At 38.5% G+C, this 22,141-nt stretch overlaps 4 protein-coding genes across 13 annotated transcripts; 3 read left to right on the top strand and 1 right to left on the bottom strand.

Annotated features, from left to right (window-relative positions):
• The first annotated feature begins 51 nt into the window (after window positions 1-51).
• On the top strand, window positions 52-19,100 carry LOC108596850 (kinesin-like protein unc-104). 10 transcript variants are annotated; one of them, XM_017982989.1, is made up of 26 exons: window positions 52-301; window positions 8,638-8,778; window positions 8,836-8,918; window positions 8,974-9,213; window positions 9,272-9,456; window positions 9,516-9,774; window positions 9,835-9,998; window positions 10,056-10,195; window positions 11,755-11,871; window positions 11,925-12,710; window positions 12,764-12,930; window positions 12,983-13,173; window positions 13,452-13,661; window positions 13,810-14,219; window positions 14,275-14,452; window positions 14,513-14,603; window positions 14,660-14,956; window positions 15,015-15,377; window positions 15,437-15,626; window positions 15,721-16,113; window positions 16,185-16,296; window positions 17,812-17,838; window positions 17,907-18,096; window positions 18,155-18,291; window positions 18,349-18,450; window positions 18,504-19,100. In XM_017982989.1, the coding sequence occupies exons 2-26, from the start codon at window positions 8,676-8,678 to the stop codon at window positions 18,598-18,600; spliced, it is 5,232 nt and encodes a 1,743-aa protein (XP_017838478.1). In that variant the 5' UTR covers window positions 52-301; window positions 8,638-8,675; the 3' UTR covers window positions 18,601-19,100. The 10 variants fall into 10 exon arrangements, with proteins under 10 accessions (XP_017838478.1, XP_017838471.1, XP_017838469.1 ...); XM_017982982.1 differs by lacking the exon at window positions 13,452-13,661 and adding an exon at window positions 10,378-10,419 and having other exon boundaries at window positions 15,437-15,617; window positions 16,182-16,296; XM_017982980.1 differs by lacking the exon at window positions 13,452-13,661 and adding an exon at window positions 10,378-10,419 and having other exon boundaries at window positions 16,182-16,296.
• Window positions 6,479-6,803, top strand: LOC108596853. Its single transcript, XM_017982992.1, has one exon. It carries the CDS (start codon window positions 6,566-6,568, stop codon window positions 6,749-6,751), a length of 186 nt encoding a protein of 61 aa, XP_017838481.1. The 5' UTR covers window positions 6,479-6,565; the 3' UTR covers window positions 6,752-6,803.
• LOC108596852 (accessory gland protein Acp62F) lies at window positions 17,117-17,715 on the bottom strand. Its single transcript, XM_017982990.1, has one exon. The coding sequence runs from the start codon at window positions 17,611-17,613 to the stop codon at window positions 17,269-17,271; it is 345 nt and encodes a 114-aa protein (XP_017838479.1). The 5' UTR covers window positions 17,614-17,715; the 3' UTR covers window positions 17,117-17,268.
• A 1,680-nt stretch (window positions 19,101-20,780) lies between the features above and the next one.
• Window positions 20,781-21,837, top strand: LOC108595538. Its single transcript, XM_017980794.2, has 2 exons — window positions 20,781-21,201; window positions 21,262-21,837. The coding sequence occupies exons 1-2, from the start codon at window positions 20,864-20,866 to the stop codon at window positions 21,593-21,595; spliced, it is 672 nt and encodes a 223-aa protein (XP_017836283.1). The 5' UTR covers window positions 20,781-20,863; the 3' UTR covers window positions 21,596-21,837.
• The last annotated feature ends 304 nt before the right edge of the window (window positions 21,838-22,141 follow it).

Below are 22,141 nucleotides of genomic sequence, written 5' to 3'. Positions count from 1 at the left end.
GGAGTGGGAAAACTCGCACTTTTCCAAGGTTTCCCAAGTTGGCGAGCGCAGCTGCAAACATTTTCCAGCACGCGTAACCCTTGAGCGAAACAAAGTCAGACTTAATTCGTTCGCGAACGCGTACGGTTCGTCATGCAAGTGCTGCCCAAATAGCAACAACAACAACAACAATAAAACGTCAAGTGCAAAACTGAAAACAACAACAATAAAGTTGTTAACAATGCAAGTGCTTTAAAGTGAGCCAAAAACTAAGTGCAATAAAGGAATTGTGTGCAAAGGAGTTTACATAAATATATTAAATGTAAGTACTATTTATATATATTTATATATTTTAAATAAATTATACGCGTATATATTTGCTGACTAATGCGTAGCATAAAAATGTATTCTTTAAAATGTGCGAAAAATCAATATTCCCATGGAGTTGAGCACTTGCGTGCGCAAGTTTTCTCTCTCCCACTCTCCTTCTCCCTCTCCCACATACTGTTATGTCTAACTGTAATCCTGTTGCTGTTGTTGCCAGCTGTTAGCCTGCGAGCAAACTTCATTTGTGCACTTGTGATGTCTATAAATAAACGTTGCCATTATTTGTTTTTGCAAATTGCCTGAGCAAGCATATGGCACAACCTGTCATCAGTCTATATAGCCCGCTCCCATAACTAAAGTCTGCCGCCAGGCGCGCTGCCCACGCTTTTTGTGCGCTGTCGTCGCTGCTGCTGCTGCTCCTTGCTCTTCTTGTTGCTGTAGTTTGCTTTATCATATTGCAAATTGACCGCGCGCTCTCTTACCCTTCGCTCTCTCTTTTGCAATTGACGTCAAAGCTTTTCAAATTGAGTTGAGCTGCATTTTAATGTTTAAAAGCGGACAAGTGGGTGTTAATTGCTTTATTTATGTAGCGTGCAAATGGGTTTTACAGTTTGCCTTTATCAGTCTCTTAAGCTGACTTGGAATTTTCAACTAACTAACTTTAGAGCTATACAACTGAGCATATAACTATATTTTCCGTTCTACCAATTTATTTTATAAATAAATGTTACAGCAACCCTATAAATCTTCTCTTGGCTGCTTTAGCGAAAATCAATTTTAAAATCATTGCATTGCTCTTTGCACTTGTATATTGAATCTCGTTGAAATATGAAATGCGCACTGTGCAGCATTTGTTTGGTTTTCAGCTTGTGTGCAACCTTTAACCTTTGGCCGCAGCATTTTACAAGTGTGCCCTTCCACAAGGATTGTGTCCATGTTCATGTTGTGGCCTTTCAACTGTCTGTGTTGGGCGTGTGTAGGCGTGAACTGTGTGTTCCATTTAGCGCATCCGTTGGCACCGCAAACACTTGACGTGTGCGTCACTAGCGTTGGCCATAGAAATTATGTCACAAAAATGCTGCAAATGCCGTTTTGCTTATATAATTTAAGAATTTATGAGTCTAGCACATTTTGTGCTTTCAATTGTTTGCATTTGCTTTTGCTTTTCCCCCATTTCTGCCTCACTGAAGCATAAAGCGAAGCTAAAATGCATGAATAAATTGAGAACAAATTAAATTTGTGGCTGCATTATAAATAAATTAAATATTAATCATGCAACGAATATGAAATACTGTGAATACTAAGATTTATTTATGGCTCATATTGTGGAATTTACATATGTTGCTGTAATTTTGTGACTACTTTGCTGAAATAATTTTAAGCTAAACGCAATATATAATAAAATATAAAATTTATATAAATTCTTAACATATTCTGTAAAATTTTTAATATTAAATACAATATATTTCTTGAATTTTTTAAATATTTCTTTTAAGCTGTAGCTAAATATTAATATATTTATATTAAAGCAATTCTTATTATCGAAATATTTTTTAAATATAATAATGTAAAATATTTAATTATTATCGAATTTTTAAAATATTTCTTTGTAGCTAAATATTAATATTTATATTAAATCAATTCTTAATATTGAAATATTTTTTAAATATAATAATGTAAAATAATTTATTATTATCGAACTTTTAAAATATCTTTGAAGCTAAATATTAAAATACATATATGAAAGCCATTCTTATTATCGAAATATTTTTTTAATATAATAATAATGTCGTTGACTTTTTTAAAAAATTCTTTAAAGCTGCAGCTACTTATTAAAATATTTATATATTCCTAAAATATATAAAGTAGTATTATTCACTACAACAAAAAAAGCGTAGAGCAAACTGTGCAGAGCAATAAACATAAATTTTGCGTGGCGCATAAAAGAAAATGTCGCTGGCGGTTGGAGGAAAAGTAGGAAAAAAAACCGCACGCAGTTTGGCGTTTCACCTGGCCACAAAATGGCTTCCTGCTGGGACATTTTTCTGCAGTTTTTTTTTTTAAATAGTGCATATAATATTAGCGCTTGGCAAATAAAGCCTTGTGGTTGGCAATTTGGGGCGTCAACGTAGCATGATTTATGCCGCAGAGCCTGGGCGGGCACTTTTAAGTGTTCCCAAAAAAAAGTATAGCATACTGTTTGGCGCAGTTGGTGGGGGGCCAAGTTTGCTGCACTCAAATTGCAGCTGCTGCTGCTGCTGTTGCTGCATTTTATGTGCCCAGCTGCAGGTCCAGTTCGACTGAGTCACTTTCGCTTGGGTTACGTTCAACACGCGCGCCGCTGCTTTAACTATGCAGCAGTCAAAGTGGAAACTACACGTTCCGCAAATAAGTGGACCTGCTGTGATGTGCGTGTGTGGCACAGTAAATACACACACACACACAGCTACATGCTGATGGCGACAAACTGGCACCGAAAGTTACAACATTCCTGTGCTGACCCTAGCAGACATTAGGGGTATGCAAGCTAATAAGAAAAAAAACACAAGTAGGACCTTGAGGTAAACATTTTGTAAGAAAAAAAGTGAGTTGAATATATAATGAAGCTAAGAAAAGTGTCTAAGTAGCAGCAGCAGCTGCTGTAGCTGTAAATTACGGAGTTTAAAGTGGCTACAGTTAGGCTGAAAAAATGTAAAATTCTAAAGCTTGAAGCACTAAGATTACTGCTGCCAATTCCGCTTTTTTCCCGTCAGATGTGGCTTTTTTGTAAGTGTGAATGCGGGAAAAATTTGAAAATAGCGTGCAGCGGGAATTCTGGCTTTTTTGAAAGTGAAAACAGCTTTTTCAATCTGCCCTTGAGTGACTAAAAAAAAAGTTGCGGGCTATGTTTTTGTGTGTTTTCTGTAAAATTTGCATAACTAATATTTTTAAGACAATGACTAAAAAAAAAAAGGTCGCTGACTTCACTTTCCCTCCAATTTATTCACTTAAACTTTTTTCTTTCTCGGATTTAGCTTTTTTACCCCTTGCTTCCAGCCAGAAACAGCTTTTTTCTCTGATCAAAAGTTGGCAGCACTTAGTCTAAGATCAATTGAGCTTAACCAATTCAATTTTATATAAGTAAATTGGCATAAATTAATTTGCTTTTAACGCAAATTTGTTTAAAATATTAAAAGTGTGCAAACAAACTTTGTTTGCTTATAGCGCTTTAACCTTTATAAGTGACCTTTTGTAACAAAAACTTAATCAACTCTGCTTAATATTTATTTATGCAGCAGCTAGCTTAAGCTTTAAGCTTAAGCACACACATTTTATTGCAGTGTATTGATGGCTGGCTGGCGCTTGGCAGTCGCCAGGCTCGTAAAAAGCCGAGAGCATATTTCAAACTTGGCTACTGTTAGTGGGTGGTGGTGTAGGGTGGCAGGAAATGTGCGCGCCTTAAAAGATGATTCACCAACTTTGACTGCTGCTCCCGCCAGCCTTGTTAGGTGCCAGCCACACACACACACAAACACACAAAGGACTTGGCACGAACATGCGCCTTTGTGTTGTAGCTGAGTGAGTCATCCGTTCTGTCTGTCTCTGTGTGTGTGTGTGTGTGTTTAGCCGCTAGCCTTGCTGCTTCCTCTCACTGCTTGTATTTAAATAACAAAATCGCATTTGCCTTATGTCCTGCGCGCTTGCTGTGTAGCCAGGACCTCCCTCTAGGCTAGCTACATTTTGATTTGCGCTTAATTAACACGCACTTAATGAAATTGGCTGCCAGGCAACCAGCTCAATACTAATTAAAGTCTAAAATCTACTGCAAATTTTTAATTCTATAAAAGTCACTGAACTTGCAAGCAGACGCAGCTGAACTGTCATTGACATTGACGCACAAAAAACACAAAATACATGCGTCAATGTACTCGCAGCTCCTGCTCCTGTTGCTCCTGCTCCTGCTGCGTATGTCAAAAATGCGTTCGATATTATTTGGGTTGGCTGGCTGCTTCTTCTTGCTCGTCGCATAAAACGATTTGCTGTACTTTTTTTCCATTTCTTTTTGTCTTTCAACTGCGCAGTAATAGAATTTCCACAGTGCCCTCGAGTAATTTACACACATGTACGCAGCGTATGCATGTGTGTGTGTGTCTGTGTGTCTGTGTGTGTGTGTTGCCTGTCAGCGCGCACCCACGCATTGCCGTTATTTTAAAAATGTTGCCACGTTTGATATGCAAAGCAATTTTTTATTTCTGTTGATAGTTTGCTGCGTTGACTTGACACTCTGATTGCAAAATTCCTGGCAATAATTTATTTTTGCAATTCAATGCATATTTTATTGTCAAACTTAAGCCAAAGTTCTTTCTTGTATTTAAATATTTATTTAAAAGTGCATTTATCATTTAAATGATATGACGATATGCTAGAAGCTTACACATTTTATTTGTTTACTGCTTTCAAATAATTAACTAACTAAAATAACCTTAAACCTTGTCGAATTTTCTTATTTATTTTATCACTTTGAGCTATTCTGGTTTGAACTAAATTAAGACAACATGTAAAATTTAGAAAATTTCTTATTAAAGTTGAGGTATTTTATTTTTATTTTATTCATTTTATTTATTTTATTTATTTTATTCATAAATCAGGCAACAGTGTTAAAGAAATTTCTATAAGCTTTAGTCTGAAATATGGCAAACCAAATCGCAGAAGCTGCAGAGCTATAAGAGATTTTATTGTTCGTCTAAAAAAAAAGGCTTAAAGAGGAACCTCTAGTTTCTAAAGAAGGAATCTCCTAAAACCAGCTCAAAGCAAATTTAGCATTAGTTTGAGACTAAATTGAAATTCTTTAGAGAATACACGACAGATTTTAATACGAACTATTGAGCTCTTAAGCTTGGCATTGACCACAGATGGAAAAAACCTTAAAACACTTTGGAATTTAATTCATTTTGAACTTTTTTAAATGCATAAATACGTTAGGACTGGAGACGTGAGAATTGCTCCAATCTATAGGAGAATTGCCAATCGCCCACATTAATTTCTTTTGGAGTCGATGGTCTTAGAACTGACCAGCATTAGTTAGTATATTACATTTTATATAAGGAAATTAATAATTTCTTTTGCCTGCAGGTCTTAGCTGCTCTGACTACATCATTGTACTATAGAATTAATTATAAGTTACAATTAAAATAAATAAATAAATTTATATTGCAAGCTGAATTTGAATTACAATGCAGCAATAACTATTGACTTACAATTGCTTGAGTCTAGATGAAAGTTTATAGATTAACTAAGCTACAAGCTTTAAATTTCATTATTATGCTATATAACTTATATATTTGGCAGCTTCGAACTTTATTTTCTGCTGTTTATTTTGCATGTTATTCAATATCATCTGAATAGTCAAATATTTAACGTAACTGAGAGCGTGAGATGAAAGCGAATACATCTATAATAATGTTGATTATGTACACTTAACTTTTTGCTTACATAATGCACAGTCTGTTGTCAACTAATGTTGATTGCTTTAGTTTGCTACTCATATTATGGAAACTTATCAGCTGCCCCCCCCGCAATTATGGTCAAGTTACTGCCACATGCACATCAATTTCAATGTCAAAGCAATTACGTTGAAGACAACGAAATGCTACTGGGCAACATAAAAAGCAACTTCGAGACTGACAAGCTGCGCTGTGATGAGAAATCAATAGAAAATTTTTATATTTTACGTCATCGGCAAACAGCAAAGAGCAGCCGGCGCAGGCTACGAGTTATACGAATTATTTGCACACTAGCGGTCAAAATAGTGTTGCCAGCGCATTAAAACTTTAGGGCAAACTAATTAATTTGCTTTAATATATGAAATTTTTAGCATAGCTTAGCAGCAACCCCAAAAATGAAATACTGAAAGCTGAGGCATGCGCATTGCGCAGCACAGACTTGGCCTGCTGTAGTTTTGGCCAGCTCGTGGCTCACTGCTTCGTCTAAGCCCAACGCTTGCAGTTCGTGCTGTACGCAAAGCGCGCGCGTTAGCTTCAGGCATTGGCCATCGATTTTGTGCAGAAAGTTTTCAGCTTAAAAAACACAAATAAAGGTTGTGCTAGTGGCTCGCAGCAAATTGAAACAAAATAACAAAGCAGCAGCATTAATAGTTATAAAGTTTAAAAGCAGCTCAAGCTGCTGCTGGGCGTTGTGAAAAATTTTAAGCGTATACATACGTATACTTGATATACATACTTGATATATACGCTTACGTTATGAACGTTACGCTACGCGAATGTGCGCATTTGGTTATTTATTGTTTTTTGCTTTATTGCTAACAACAATTCTGGTGCTCTCCATTATATTTGCCACGAACTCCAAGCGTTCGATGATGGATAGTTTTATACTTGTTTTCAATTATACACAAGCTGAACAGCAACAACAACAAAAGCTACTGCTACTGCAGCCAGAAGAAGAATAAAAACAACAACAACAACAGCTACAACTTTTTAAGTTTTCAAATTTCAAATCCTCTACCCACGAATTGGTAAATGCTTTTAAAAATATGTTACTATCATTTCATCGTTTCATTGCTCATAAAATTGCTCCCATTACGTTTTTTAAGTTTCATAATTTTTTAGCTACAGTAGCCTCGAATTGAATGTGCCTAGTAGCGTGTGTAGACTTTTTTTTTAGCGTGTAGAGTTGCGCGTTGAAGGCAACATGGATATTTATTAATAAAGGTCAAGACGACAGCAGCGAAGGATATGCTCAAGTGTGCGACTGTATGTGTGTGTGTGTGTTATGTTGAGGTTTTTGCCTTCATGGACTTGAAATTTTAGTGGCAGGAAGCTATAAAAATGCTACTAAATGACGCATAGCCTTAAAGCTTAATGCGTGGCTTTGTTTGTTGCAGTTGTCTGAAGGACATACAATTAAATAGTGTAATAAAAGCTTTAAAATAATAGCAGCAATTTAAACTAATTTTTTTTAAATAATTTGCATTTTAATTTAATTAAGTTTTTAATTTAGCGCAGTTGCTTCATTTGATATTTAAGTCAAATAAAATATAAAAAATATTTTATAAATATTTTCAACACTCTTGTGCTGTCTCTATCTCTTTCTTTGCTGCTTCTGCGCAGTCTTTGCTTTGTAGACTTTAACAGGCTGTTGCATTTAGCTTGTAGCAAAGTATAAACAAAAGCGCTGTGCACAGGTAAACAGAGAGATTTATAACAGTAAAAGAGAGCGAGAGAGCGAGAGAGCGAGAGAGCGAGAGCGCAGCTGCGCAGAAACTCAACTCAAGCTTCTGGGCTAAGCGCATTGGAAACGCAGCTCTTAAGCTAAAGTCTTCACTTGTGCTGTTTTATTCTAGGACAACGTTGTGTGTAGTACAAAGCTGTGGCATTTAACAAATAAAAATGTGTGCTAAACTATATAAATAAAATACTAAATAAACAAGTGACAACAAAATATTAAATTAAATAGTTGCTTATTATGCAAACAACAAAACTGCTTAATATCGTAGACTAGCAAATTGATTGGCTTGCTTATAAAAAGGTAAAGCATACAAATATAAGTATTAGTGCTTTAAAAAGCGTATGTGTATGTGTGTGTGTGTGTTTGCTTTTTGCTTTCGTATTTGCGTATGACTCATTCAAGTGCCGAATGCCTTGCGCTTTTATTGGAAGTGTGGATTGTGGAATTTTTTCTTAGTGCTGTGTGTGTGTGTGTGTGTGAGTGGGTAGGCCAACATAACTACTTGTAAGTCAGCAGGGTAGTTGGTTATACAAAAAAGGCATAAACGTGGCTTTAAATATGTTTAATTGGCAACTTAAAGTGCAGCTTTTAAATAATTAATTTAAATTTATTTATATTTTATTTATTTAATTTATATAATGCATACTAAAAACAATAAAAAACTAACATGAAATGAGCTGTATTGCTGTAGAAAAAATTATATTGCCTACTTTTGAGCGTGAACTTAAATTTAATGCTTTGGATGCGTATTGAATTGACTTAAGCAATCAAACAAAACATTTTGCTTGTTTATATAATGCAACTAAAACTAGCAATAATGTATTTATTTATAATATAAACAATTAAAGTCAATACAGTTGCAGTTTAACTGTTAGCGCTGCCTCAATTTTTGAAATGAGGCTAATAACACTTAACCCACCCACAGCGGCAGTTGGCCGCTTCGAATTTCAACTTGCCTTGCAATGCAATCATATAAATTTGATTTAAGCCCCAGCGATTTGCATGAGTCATAGTTCAGACATATACATATGCAGGCAATTATACACACAGATACACATTGCTATACATGGAAAACTTATGCATGTTTATAACTCTTTTCCACTCCAGTTAGCTGCGTTAGCTAAGCACAAATACAGCAGCTCAAGATGTCGTCGGTTAAGGTAGCGGTGCGTGTGCGCCCCTTTAACTCGCGCGAAATCTCAAGGGAGTCGAAATGCATTATAGAAATGAGTGGAGGCACTACAACGGGTAAGTTGCGTACTAATTACAGTTGGCAAGTAATTAAAATAATTAATGCATTTGCAGCCATAACCAATCCAAAAGTGCCGCCCAACACAAGCGACTCGGTCAAGCGCTTCAACTTTGATTACTCCTATTGGTCACATGATGTAAGTTCAACTTAAAAATAATTTATATAATTTTATAAATGTAATATATTTATAGCCACACGATGCGGACTTTTCTACACAATCCATGGTGTACAAGGATATTGGCGAGGAAATGCTGCAGCATTCGTTTGATGGCTACAATGTTTGCATTTTTGCTTATGGCCAAACTGGTGCGGGCAAGTCGTATACCATGATGGGTCGCCAGGAGGAGCAGCAGGAGGGCATTATACCTATGATATGCAAAGATTTGTTTGGACGCATACAAGAAACTGAAACCGATGAGCTAAAGTATTCGGTAAGCTTTAGTTAACAAGCGCTTTATATAAAATAAACTTATTTTAAACTTTGCATAGGTGGAAGTGTCCTATATGGAAATTTATTGCGAGCGCGTGCGCGATCTATTGAATCCCAAGAACAAGGGCAATCTACGCGTGCGTGAGCATCCTCTACTGGGTCCTTATGTGGAGGATTTAAGCAAACTAGCAGTTACTGATTATCAAGACATACACGATCTCATTGATGAGGGCAACAAGGCGCGGTAGGCCAACTCACTAACTATTAAATATTTTTCTATATTATATTGTTTATTATTTTTAGCACTGTTGCCGCCACTAACATGAACGAGACCAGCTCACGCTCGCATGCTGTGTTCACCATATTCTTTACTCAACGCCGACATGATACAATGACAGATTTGTTTACTGAAAAGGTATCCAAAATAAGTCTAGTGGACTTGGCTGGCTCGGAGCGCGCTGATTCAACTGGCGCCAAGGGCACGCGGCTTAAGGAGGGCGCCAACATTAACAAATCGCTAACTACGTTGGGCAAAGTTATTTCTGCTTTGGCAGAAGTTTCTGTAAGTTTTTTTGTCAAGCGCACACAACGTATACTTAATATTTGTTTACTTGCCTTGCAGGCCAATAAGAAGAAAGCCAACTCCAAGAAAGACTTTATACCCTATCGTGACTCAGCCTTAACTTGGCTGCTGCGTGAAAATCTTGGCGGCAATTCCAAAACAGCCATGATAGCTGCCATTTCGCCAGCTGACATTAACTACGATGAAACTCTAAGCACACTACGGTTAGTTTAGCTGCTAAGCTTTTAATAGTAATAACTAACTTTCGTCTTTTCACACAGCTATGCGGATCGTGCTAAGCAAATTGTTTGCAAGGCTGTCGTCAATGAGGATGCCAATGCCAAACTCATACGCGAGCTTAAGGAGGAAATTCAAAAGCTGCGCGATTTACTCAAAGCCGAGGGCATTGAAGTTCAAGAGGGTAAGCTCGAGAAATTTTCAATTCCTTGCAATTTCGTTTCATCTACTAAGTTTAAACCTAAGCCCTTAATACATTTAGTTAAATTCAACGACTGCTCTAAGTTAGTTGTAGTCTAGTTAGTTTAGTCCTATGCTCGAGTACAAAATATCCACAAACAAAAACCAAAACCCTATTTCATTTAGGACCCGATGGCAAGGTGGTGTGTGAGAAGCGCGATGCTAATAGTAAGTAACTACTCACTACTCAGCGCTAAAAAACCAAAAACAAAATATACTAATGGATACACTATGCAATGCAAATTATTATTGTACCTATATAATCCATATATACATATGCTATGCATTGTAGTTAAACAAAATGGCGTCAGCTAGCAGTCGAACAGCTTTATAATTTATAATATGAAACTTAGATAAAGTTAAAAAATTGCGCAAAATATTATAAAAAAATCTTATACAAAATATGCATTAAAAATAAATGCTAAGTATTATAAGTAACATTTTTTGTTTTGCAATACATTAGAAAATATTTATTAATATAATATTCAAGTTAAAAAATGCATAATTAATGCATTGCGTAGAGACTTTCAATATATTTTTAAAAAATTTTAAAAATAGTTTTCGAGCTAATACAGCCCTAGATTGATTAATCAAAACAATTTCAGAATTAACTTCCTTGCATAGAAACTTTAAATATATTTTTAAAAAAGTTTTCAAGCTATGAAGCTCTAACAAAGATTTATTGACTAAATTTCACAATAATTTGATTTGAAAAATATTTGTAAAAAATTTAAAAAATAGCTTTCTAGCTAGCAAAGATTGATTAACTAAATTTCACAATTAATGCGTTTCATAGAGACTTAAAATTTATTTTAAAAAAATTTTAAAAATATTATTCAAGCTAATACAGCCCTATATTGATTGATCAACAAAATTTCATAATTAATTTCCTTGCATAGAGACTTTAAATATACTTTTAAAAAATATAAAAGATAATTCTAAGCCAAAACAGCGCTAGCAAATATTGATTAACTAAATTTCACAATAATTTGATTTGAAACATATTTTAAAAAAATTTTAAAAATAGTTTTCAAGCTAGAAAAGAATGATTAACAAAATTTCATATAAATAGATACTTTAAATATATTTTTAAAATATTTAAAAAATAGTTTTCAAGCTCATGCAGCTCTAGCAAAGTTTTAATGCCAAATTTTGTTTATAAAACAGTTCGACTGCATTTGTGTGTGTGTGTGTGTTTTGTGTATTTTAACTGTATACAACGCTTCGCTTCAACAACAACAACAATGTTCTATTTATGTTGCGTTTACTGTAAGCCACAAGCTCAAGCTAAACAGCGTTATGTTTGTACTCCCTGCAGTCCTGCAATTGCCAGGACACGCCAGAGTAATTTGCCAGTCATTAAATTGGTTTTCATTCAAACAATACAAATTGGCAGTCGCTTTTGTAACACATATATATCAATTAAATATATTATATATAACGCACGCTTTGAGCACAGTTTTGTATTAAAACTAAGTAACTAACTTTGTGTTAACTTTGCAGAGGATGAACTCAACAAGGGCTCAGTTATCAAGTCGCCCAGCAAGGGACGCAATCGCAATGGCTCCACTACGGAAATGGCAGTGGATCAGCTGCAGGCAAGCGAGAAGCTAATTGCAGGTAAGTTTTAAATAATAAATCAAATGCAGTTACTTATATCTATTGCTGTTTAGAATTGAATGAAACCTGGGAGGAGAAACTGAAGCGCACTGAGGAGATTCGCTTGCAACGTGAGGCAGTGTTTGCTGAAATGGGCGTGGCTGTTAAGGAGGATGGCATAACTGTGGGCGTATTTTCGCCTAAGAAAACTCCACATTTGGTAAATCTGAACGAGGATCCCAATTTATCCGAGTGTTTGTTGTACTACATAAAGGATGGACTTACGCGTTTGGGCACGCATGAGGCAAATGTGCCGCAGGATATACAGCTAAGTGGCTCGCATATATTGAAGGAGCACTGCACGTTTGAGAATCGCAATAATTCGGTTACATTAATGCCGCACAAGGATGCAATTATATTTATAAATGGACGCAAGCTAGTGGAGCCTGAAGTGCTGCGCACTGGCTCACGCGTTATTCTAGGCAAGAATCATGTATTTCGCTTTACCAATCCGGAGCAGGCGCGTGAGCTGCGCGACAAAATAACCGAGAATGAGGAGAATGAAAACGAGGAGCAGGAAAAGGCGGATACACAGCAAGTGGATTGGAATTTTGCGCAGTGCGAGCTGCTGGAGAAACAGGGAATTGATTTGAAAGCGGAGATGAAGAAGCGCTTGGATAATTTGGAGGAGCAATATAAGCGTGAGAAGCTGCAGGCAGATCAGCAGTTTGAGGAGCAGCGCAAGAACTACGAAGCGCGCATCGATGCGCTGCAGAAGCAAGTGGAGGAGCAGTCCATGACCATGTCTATGTATAGCAGCTACTCGCCTGAGGACTTTCATCAGGAAGAGGATGTTTACAGTGAGTGGTGCAGCAATAAAATTGAAAGCTTTAATTTATGTATCGCTTTGCAGCTAATCCTTTGTATGAATCCTGCTGGACAGCACGTGAGGCTGGGCTGGCTGCATGGGCGTTTCGCAAATGGCGCTATCATCAGTTTACATCGCTGCGTGATGATCTTTGGGGCAATGCCATATTCCTTAAGGAAGCCAATGCTATATCTGTAGAGCTCAAAAAGAAGGTAGGCCACAGCGCTCTTAGCAATTGCATTTGACTTAATATTTTGTTGACAGGTGCAATTCCAATTTACGCTGTTGACCGACACTTTGTACTCACCGCTGCCACCAGAGCTGGCGGCCAGCGTCTCACCAGTGCAGCCCGATGATGAATATGGCGCACCGCCTGTATCCAAAACGCTGGTTGCGGTTGAAGTAACCGATACTAAGAATGGCGCTACGCATCATTGGTCGCTGGAGAAGCTACGGTTAGTTGAGCGGCATTTGGTTTATACAACGCACAATTCATTAACTTTTTGCACCAATTAAAGTTTGTTGCATGTTGGTTGTAGCAATTGATACTAAATTTATTAAGCTTGTAAACAAAAGTGCGCCAGCAAGTTGAAGTCATTTCATTCATACAAAGCTATTTTAAGTCGTAGCGCGCTGAAAACAACAAATGCTGATTTGTTATCTTTTCGGTTCTTTCACCCTTCACCCACACCCACTCCCACAATTTGATACCTTTACTTACAAAAATTCAAAGCTATCGCCTCGAGCTGATGCGTCAGGTGTACAATGTCGAGAGCCCACCATCTTCCATGCTATTCGATACATCTAGCATTGATGGATTTAGCCACACTGAGACGCCACAGCAGCTGCTGCTACTGGATACCTCAGCCGCCGACGCATTGCAGCCGCAGACGCCACAGGCAGCGCCAGTGCGCTTGACATTGGCCAATCTTGTACCTTCTAGGTTTGCTTCAATTCATGCGCTTTAGCTGCTTTTGTCGCTTGCATGTTGCCAACTCTTTGCTTGCTGCTGCTCTAGACACTTTTAATTGTTAGCTGTGCCTAGTTTATGATTGCATTATAATATTTAATATTGTCTTTAATTATTGCAGACAACGCTTGGAGCTAATGCGTGAAATGTATCACAATGAGGCGGAGCTAAGTCCTACCTCACCGGACTACAATGTGGAGAGTCTAACAGGCGGTGATCCGTTCTATGATCGTTTTCCTTGGTTCCGCATGGTGGGACGCTCGTTTATTTATCTTAGCAATTTGCTGTATCCTGTGCCGCTGGTGCATAAGGTGGCCATTGTTAATGAGCGTGGCGATGTGCGTGGCTATTTGCGCATAGCAGTGCAGCCTGTGCTCGATGAGGAGTCCATTGACTTTAACAATGGCGTTAAGCAGTCGGCGCGCTTGGTATTCAACGAAGACGATGCCAAGCCCAAGTATCGCGCACTCAATGAAAAGGACGATGTGCAGCGCTATATAGACAATGGTGGATTGGACAGCAAGCTGGAGGGTAAGTTGCTGCCAACTACGCTATACACTTTATATAATCAACATCAAACTTTTAGAACTCGAAGACGCCGACTCTGGTCGTGGCATTGATTCCAACTCTGCTTCGGAATGTCAGGAGCATACCGATGAGCCTGGCGAGCATTTGCAGCTGGGCAAGGAGTTTACTTTTCGCGTTACTGTGCTGCAGGCTACTGGCATTGGTGCTGAATACGCCGATATATTCTGTCAGTTCAAGTGAGTGCAGCTTTGTAACAGCTGCTGGCTCAGCTTTTAATCAAACCAAACTCCTTTTAGCTTTTTGCATCGTCATGAGGAAGCTTTCTCCACAGAGCCAGTCAAGAACTCTGCTTCAGGCGCACCACTTGGCTTCTATCATGTGCAAAACGTATTTATTTAATTTTGTTTGCCACTGTGCTATGCTAATTTTATTTCTATACGCAGATCACTGTGCCTGTCACCAAGTCGTTTATTGAATATTTGAAAACTCAACCGATTATGTTTAAAATCTTTGGTCATTATCAAACGCATCCATTGCACAAGGATGCCAAGCAGGAGTTTGTCTCTCGTCCACCACCAAGACGCATGCTGCCACCAAGCATACCCATAAGTCAGCCAGTGCGCAGTCCCAAGTTCGGACCGCTGCCCTGTCCGCCATCATCCACAGTCTTGGCGAAGCATGATGTGCTGGTGTGGTTCGAGATTTGTGAACTAGCACCCAATGGCGAATATGTGCCAGCGGTAAGCAGCCTAAGTAAGCTGTTTAAATAAATAATTGTAATTAACTTGGCTTTGGCAGGTTGTGGAGCACAGCGATGATTTGGCTTGCCGTGGACTATTTCTGCTGCATCAGGGCATACAGCGGCGCATACGCATGACCATTGTGCATGAGCCAACGCCTGAGGTTAAATGGAAGGACATTAATGAGCTGGTCGTTGGACGCATACGCAATACGCCAGAGTCGTCGGATGAGCAGGACGAAGACGCTTGTGTGCTGTCGTTGGGTCTATTTCCAGGCGAGGTGCTGGAGGTGCCCGGCGATGATCGCTCGTTCTATCGCTTTGAAGCTGCCTGGGACTCCAGTTTGCATAACTCGGCTTTACTCAATCGCGTCTCCCAAGCTGGTGAGACTATATACATTACGCTAAGCGCTTATCTAGAGGTAAGTCTAGTCGCTTTAAACATTCTTAGACTCAACTTAATGTTATATCGTTTGCTTAGCTGGAGAACTGCGCTCGCCCTGCTATTATAACCAAAGATCTCAGCATGGTTATCTATGGACGCGATGCGCGCACTGGACCGCGCTCACTCAAACATCTCTTCTCTGGACAATATCGCAATCCGGAGGCCAATCGCCTTTCGGGCGTCTACGAGCTATCGCTGCGCAGAGCATCCGAAGCAGGTAGTCCAGGTAGCAATTCTCGGTGTAGTTGTACTCGTACTTTGCTTGCACTCAACTCAGTTCACGCTGCATTCAAACGTATTGTGTTTATGCTATTTTCTAGGTGTGCAGCGTCGTCAGCGTCGTGTGCTGGACACCAGTTCCACCTATGTGCGTGGCGAGGAGAATCTGCATGGCTGGAGGCCACGCGGCGATTCGCTTATCTTTGATCATCAATGGGAGCTGGAGAAGTTGACACGTCTGGAGGAGGTAGGACGCATGCGTCATTTGCTGCTGCTGCGCGAACGCCTGGGAATGGACACCAATCCCAATCCGACCACCAAAACCGAAAAGGATGTTTGCAATTTGGCCGCACGTGCTGCTACCTCGCCCGTACACATGGTCATACCACAGTCGCCACAAACTCCCGTCAAGGATGCGCAGCAAATGTTGCCAGAGCGCGAGTACAATCAGCGCGAGCAGGAGCTCATGCTCAAGTGCTTGAAACTGGTGCAAGGTGAGCGCCCCCAGCCAAGCGCAGCTCTCAACTAAATAATAACATATTCGCTTTTATATAATACCAAGCAGGTCGCTATAGCAAGAACGAGTCGAACGATACACAAACCCAGTCGGATGTATCGCCTAGCGATGAGGGCTGTGCTGACATGACCGTTAGCTGCATCTCCAGCAATTCCATGGAGTAAGTATGAGTACTAAAGCTAATGCGGGCTTTACTCATTTACATCTTTGCTATCTTGGTTTATTATGACACACCAAATTGGCACAACGCATACACAATCGGCAGAGCTTTAGCTTTAGTCATAGCAGCTATTAGACATTCTTTTTGGAAGAGAGTCTTTGGAATACTTTAGCATAGAGTTAGCTTTGGTTATGGAAGCTATTAGACATTTATTTGTTTTATATGGAAGATAGTCTTTGGAATACTTAATCATAGACTGAAAGTCTTAGCTTTAGTCATATCAGCTATTACAGATTTATTCTTTATGGAAGAGAGTCTTTGGAATTCTTTAGCATAGACTTAAAGTTTTAGCTTTAGTCATAGAAGGCTTAACAAATAATATAATCTATTAGACACTTATTCTTTATAGAAGAAAGTCTTTGGAATAGACATTATTATTGTATAATCTTTGCTCTAAGTAAGGCGGATACAGCAGCATCCAGCTGTCCATTAGGTTCATGCCTGTGGGGATAAATAAGATATGGAGAAGGGGCATCCAAATTTCTTAAATGGTTTGTGATGATTTTCCAATCTCCCAAGCTTGCTTTATCTTTTGTGTATTTAAAATCTCCCATATTTATTCAATCGACTAAGGTATTCCATTCTATTAGACATTTATTTTTTATGGGAGAGAATATTTGGAGTGCTTTACCATAGGCTAAAAGTCTTACTATTCAATTAATATTTATTGCTTTAAGCTAAGACCTTATTATTGTATAGTCCTAGCGTATTCGGGAGCACCCCGATATTATTTAAGTCCATTGTAATGCTTGCTGGGATAATTTTTTTGGAGAAAAGAGATTTCCACACGCCTGTGCTAGAAAGTTTTTCAGATTGCTCTATCTTTTGTGAATTTAAAATCTCCCTTATTTATGTAATCGATCAAGGTATTCCATTATATTGTAATCCACATTGAGCTACGCTCTTTTCTCTTCACTGAAACACGCGATGCGCTTGAACCTCGCGCTGAAAAGCATTCGAAGGACACTCTGAGCGTAGCATGCACTTGAGTTTAGGCTCGTGATAAACGTAACCCTCTTTACACTTGCAATGAACACCACAATGCGTGGTGCACTGTAGCGACTTAAAGTCACAAGTTTCTGGGCAGACGCCAGCGCAGAGCACGCGGGTAGCATTGGGTCCACAGAAGGCTAGGAAAGGATTCCATACGTATTTATGACGTGCGGGATCCGGATCTGTTTCATGCACTATCACAACATTGAACAGCAGCGCTGGCGTAGCTATGAGCACTAGACAAACTGCAGGCAGCAACAGCATTTTTTTGACTGTTGGAATTGCAATTCGCTGTAGGGTTTTAAATTAAGTCACAGCTGTTGGTTGCAGACGCACTCATCTACTAACTAAATCATGCGCTTTAAAATTCAACTAACACTTGAACAAAAACAAAAAAGAAACAATTACCATATTTATTTTTATTGATTTGCCTATGTTACCTTTTTTTTACTACACAATTAGAAACAACAAATATATAATTCGACACAGGTAATTTTCTTTTCAAACAAAACGCTTTACAATGCTGAAACTTTGACTAATTTGTTGCTTACACTTAGATTATGCTCACCGGATCGTTCGGATGCGCCCAATGGCTGGGAGGCACCAGCGCCAGCAACACAACCAGCGCTGCCTTTGCGTTTGTATGTGCCAGAGCTGGAGGAAATACGCGTGAGTCCTGTGGTAGCACGCAAGGGATTGCTGAATGTGCTGGAGCATGGTGGCTCAGGCTGGAAGAAGCGCTGGGTGGTAAGTAAAGTGGCCAAGAGCATAAAAGAGCAGCTGCTTACGCTTTACTTATCAACAGATTGTGCGACGTCCTTATGTGTTTATCTATCGCTCGGAGAAGGATCCGGTGGAGCGAGCTGTTTTGAATCTGGGCACAGCGCAGGTGGAATGCAGCGAAGATCAGGCAGCTATGGTTAAGATACCCAATACCTTTAGGTAAGCGTTAGCTGCATAAGTTTTGTTGCCCATATTAATATTTTGTTTGGTATGCAGCGTCGTGACCAAGCATCGCGGCTATCTGCTGCAAACTTTGGGTGACAAGGAAGTGCACGATTGGCTTTATGCCATTAATCCACTGCTAGCGGGTCAAATCAAGTAAGCATTTGTTTTTGTATTATCGTATTTGTTATTAATTGATTTAATTGCAGATCCCGCCTGGCGCGTCGCACTTTGGAGCCAGCATCACAAACAGCTTCTCAAATTCAAGCCAGCAATGCTGTAAATGTTGGCAATGCGAATAAATGAGATACAATTACGATGGAATCCGTTTTGGTTTACTGAGACGCAGGCTATGGCTGGCTGCAGCGCCTGAACTTGATCAAGCGTCTAAAGCTGGCAACTAATGAATAGCAGGATTCCATCGCACACACACTAAGACACACACATACACACAAAGCCCACACAACAAATAAAATGCAAAGCGTACGTAATAATTAAGTAGTACAACAATGTTTAAACAAATATGCTTTCGTTTGTAAGTCTAAGTTATAGTCTTCAATTATGCCAGGCTCTAATTGCTAATTGGTATTATGTATTCCATATGTTTTGTAAATAGTTTTCGGTTTATTGAATTGTATAAACAAGCGTTAGTTAATTTTTATACATTTCCAAAAAATGCAAATGCAAACAAATAGTTTTTGATTTCTCAAGTGATATTATGTTGAATATATTAGTGCTTATGTTAACACACATACAAACACACACACACACACACAGACATTCACATGTATGCATTTTAAACTTAACATACATATATTAAAAATTATATTGTATTATAACTACATATATTATTATTATATTTGCTGTTTATACACAAATTTTCAAAACAATTTACAATGTATTTATTGTTTAACAACAACAACAAAATACTGCAAGTCATAATTACAATTACATATAAAAAATATATATATATATATATGAATATATGTGTTAGCGAAACAGACCGTACAGTATATATAGCAAGTAGTCTGAACAGTGGGTTTAAATTAAGCGTAAGCTCAGCATACATTTGCGTTTAATTTGTTATAATAAAAGAAGAAGCAAAATCTAGTTATACAAACAAAATATATAAACAAGCCACAAGAGTTATGAACAATGTAAATGGCACTGCAATATATAAGTATGAAAAATCTTGCTTTAAATGCTGCTTAAAAGCTTTTATCACATTTTTTGTTTTTTCGGCTGCAACACCAAAATTGCTTTCCATTTTTCACTAACTATCTATATTTGGTATTCCAATGAAACCACCTGCAATTGCTTAAAGCGACGAAAAATTTACTAAGATTAACTATATAGTAGTTTTGATAATATCGAAATTTGAAAATGTAAAATTCTAAACAAACGCTTCAAATGCAATATTATAATATAAAGTTTGTCAGTTTAAATTTAATTTGCATACTTGTGCTGCTTAAGAAAATGAGCTTAGGCGAAATAATAATATTTTGCTGTTGGGTTAAGAGTATAAAAACAATTTGGGGACCACTTGTTAGCAGTTACAAGCGTATGAGCCCCAAAAAAAAATTGTTGTAGGTGCTCGCTTTCGTCTGTTTTAGTTAACGGAGCGTTAAGCGGGCGGCACAGCGGGCGGAACGGGATTGAAGTTGGAGCTCAGTTAAAGTATTTTTGAGTTTGGTAGCGAAATGTAAACATTTGTTAAACTATTTAAAATAATTTTGAAAAAATTGTAACATATTAGAGAATTGTAATTACAATAATCTTAACTTATACTGCGCTGTTCATTATTTATGTGTATGCCCCTCTCATTGAAAAATTTAAAATTTGCACAGCAGCAGCAGCTAAAAGTCTATACCACATATATACAACACATTTGAAATTCTATATAAACGATATAAAGAAAAAACATATATTATATATACATATATTAAAATTCAAACCCATTAGGTAACAGCATGAGAGATAAAAGTAAAGCAAAAATAAAACTGTTTATCGGAAGTTTTTAAGGCAAGCAGAGTTCTATGTATAATCCAAACTTAAAGAATTAAATTGATATATGCATATGGGCGTATCACTATTAATGAAATATAAAATAAAAACGGCTTTAAATAAAAACTGTAAATGGCAAGAGTTTTACTGCTGCTAAATTCACTTTAGAGTCTGTTTTCTGCTGAATAATTCAGTAGCCACTCCATAAAAAACTCAACTGGGACTTGCGATTTGAGGTCAGTGAAATTCAAGGAAGTGCATGAAGTGTCTGCTGCACTTGAACTTGGTTGCCTTGCTAGGCGTTAGAATTGATTTAATAGCTATTATAAATATATTAGACAGTGTTATAAATAGCTGCAATTAAATTAAATCAATTGCTGTTCAATTAACTTGGCAAACACTTGGACAATGACATTGGCAGTGGCAGCCAATTGTTGCTGGCGGCGGCGGCAACTATAAAAGCCACAGCATGAGCAGCTGCAGCCACAGAAAAAAGTGTGCAGAGGACGCGAGTGTTTCGCTTCAGTTTACACACATAGTTTACTCACTAGCCCCAGCCACAGCCATGAAGCTCGACTCGAAGATTAGAGTGCCCAAGTATGTTTCGGATGCATTCGACAATGTCGAGTATGAGCTGCAAATGAGCTATACCCTGGAGACAGATCGTCGCATCATGAGCTTTTATGATGCCATGTGGGGCATGGAGGTAACCGGTGGCATTGATCAGTTCGAGCCGCTGACCATTGTTAATGTTTCACCAACGGGGCTCGCAAAACGCGGCGGCATGCGCATTGGCGATGAGATTACACAAATCAACGATGTGCCCGCGCTGGAGTTGACCTTCAATGAGGCGCTGCAGCTATTTCGCAAATCCTCACGCTATGTGCGTGTGTTTGTGCGTGGGTAAGTTGCTGAGACTAAAACGTTGAAGCAGCAGCAATTTCAATTGTCTTTTGCTTGCAGCGACGATGATGCGCCCGGTGAGGAGGACTGGACTTGCGACTGCTGGTTCAAGCCTAGAAAGCCTTGGCGTCGCGACTTTACGCCCATACAGTGGACATTCCCCTGGAACGATCGTCGCAAGCCGGTGTACAAGGAGTCCAACTGCTTTATGGTGCCCAGCAAAATGGAGGAGAAGATACGCGCGCGTCGCGCGGCCACCTCAGCAGTGCACAAAAAGGAGGAGGGCACGCCCAAGACGCGTTCGCTAACACCAACGCCCAGACCCAAGAACCAGCCAGGCCCCAATCTGTTGGAGAGTGTGCTGCGTCCACGCGGTCCACCGCCCAGGGACTAAAGCAAACACATATAATATATATTGATTACAATTGTATGTGGCATATGTGGCATGTGGCAAAGACCAATGAGTGTGCCCTGCAGCGCCCAATGCGGCAAAGTGCAGGCAAAGCGTTGGCGCACTACAGTAGACGCTCGTTAAGACAAACTGCAAACAGTTTGCAAGCGTAGTGCTGTGCTAAGCAAAGTGCTAAGAGCATAATATAATATAATGTATATAAAATAAAATGTACTTAAGCAAAATTCTTGCAATGTTTTGATTTTTTAAATAAAATTAAATCATTTATACTTTTGAATATGACTGGAAGATATTTGTTGGGCATAAACTATTGTTAATCAATGCGTTTATTGCAGTGTATTTATGTTATTCTTTTGTTGTGAGAATTCTTTTTAATCTTCTTGACCAGATTGCTAGCCAACGAACTGGGATGGGCCATGAGTTTGTTCGATTAGTTGTCTAATTGTTTTAATGCGTTTTAAAGTGAAATTTTGTTGAGTGTACTTTTAGAAATATTACAGTCCTAAGCCTAATAAAGCATTTCAAATG

This window comes from Drosophila busckii, chromosome 2R (genome assembly GCF_011750605.1).
Source record: "Drosophila busckii strain San Diego stock center, stock number 13000-0081.31 chromosome 2R, ASM1175060v1, whole genome shotgun sequence".
NCBI lineage: Eukaryota > Metazoa > Arthropoda > Insecta > Diptera > Drosophilidae > Drosophila > Drosophila busckii.
Note: the sequence above shows the minus strand (reverse complement) of the source record. Positions and strands in the feature narration are given on the sequence as shown.

Excerpts from the sequence above, each read along its gene's own strand:
- LOC108596852 (XM_017982990.1), bottom strand. The coding sequence starts at position 17,613 with ATGCTGTTGCTGCCTGCAGTTTGTCTAGTGCTCATAGCTACGCCAGCG.
- LOC108595538 (XM_017980794.2), top strand. The coding sequence starts at position 20,864 with ATGAAGCTCGACTCGAAGATTAGAGTGCCCAAGTATGTTTCGGATGCA. Across the intron at positions 21,202-21,261 it reads GTGCGTGTGTTTGTGCGTGG|CGACGATGATGCGCCCGGTG; the intron begins GTAAGTTGCTGA and ends TTTTGCTTGCAG.
- LOC108596853 (XM_017982992.1), top strand. The coding sequence starts at position 6,566 with ATGTGCGCATTTGGTTATTTATTGTTTTTTGCTTTATTGCTAACAACA.
- LOC108596850 (XM_017982989.1), top strand. The coding sequence starts at position 8,676 with ATGTCGTCGGTTAAGGTAGCGGTGCGTGTGCGCCCCTTTAACTCGCGC. Across the intron at positions 8,779-8,835 it reads GAGTGGAGGCACTACAACGG|CCATAACCAATCCAAAAGTG; the intron begins GTAAGTTGCGTA and ends ATGCATTTGCAG. Across the intron at positions 18,097-18,154 it reads GCTGGAAGAAGCGCTGGGTG|ATTGTGCGACGTCCTTATGT; the intron begins GTAAGTAAAGTG and ends ACTTATCAACAG.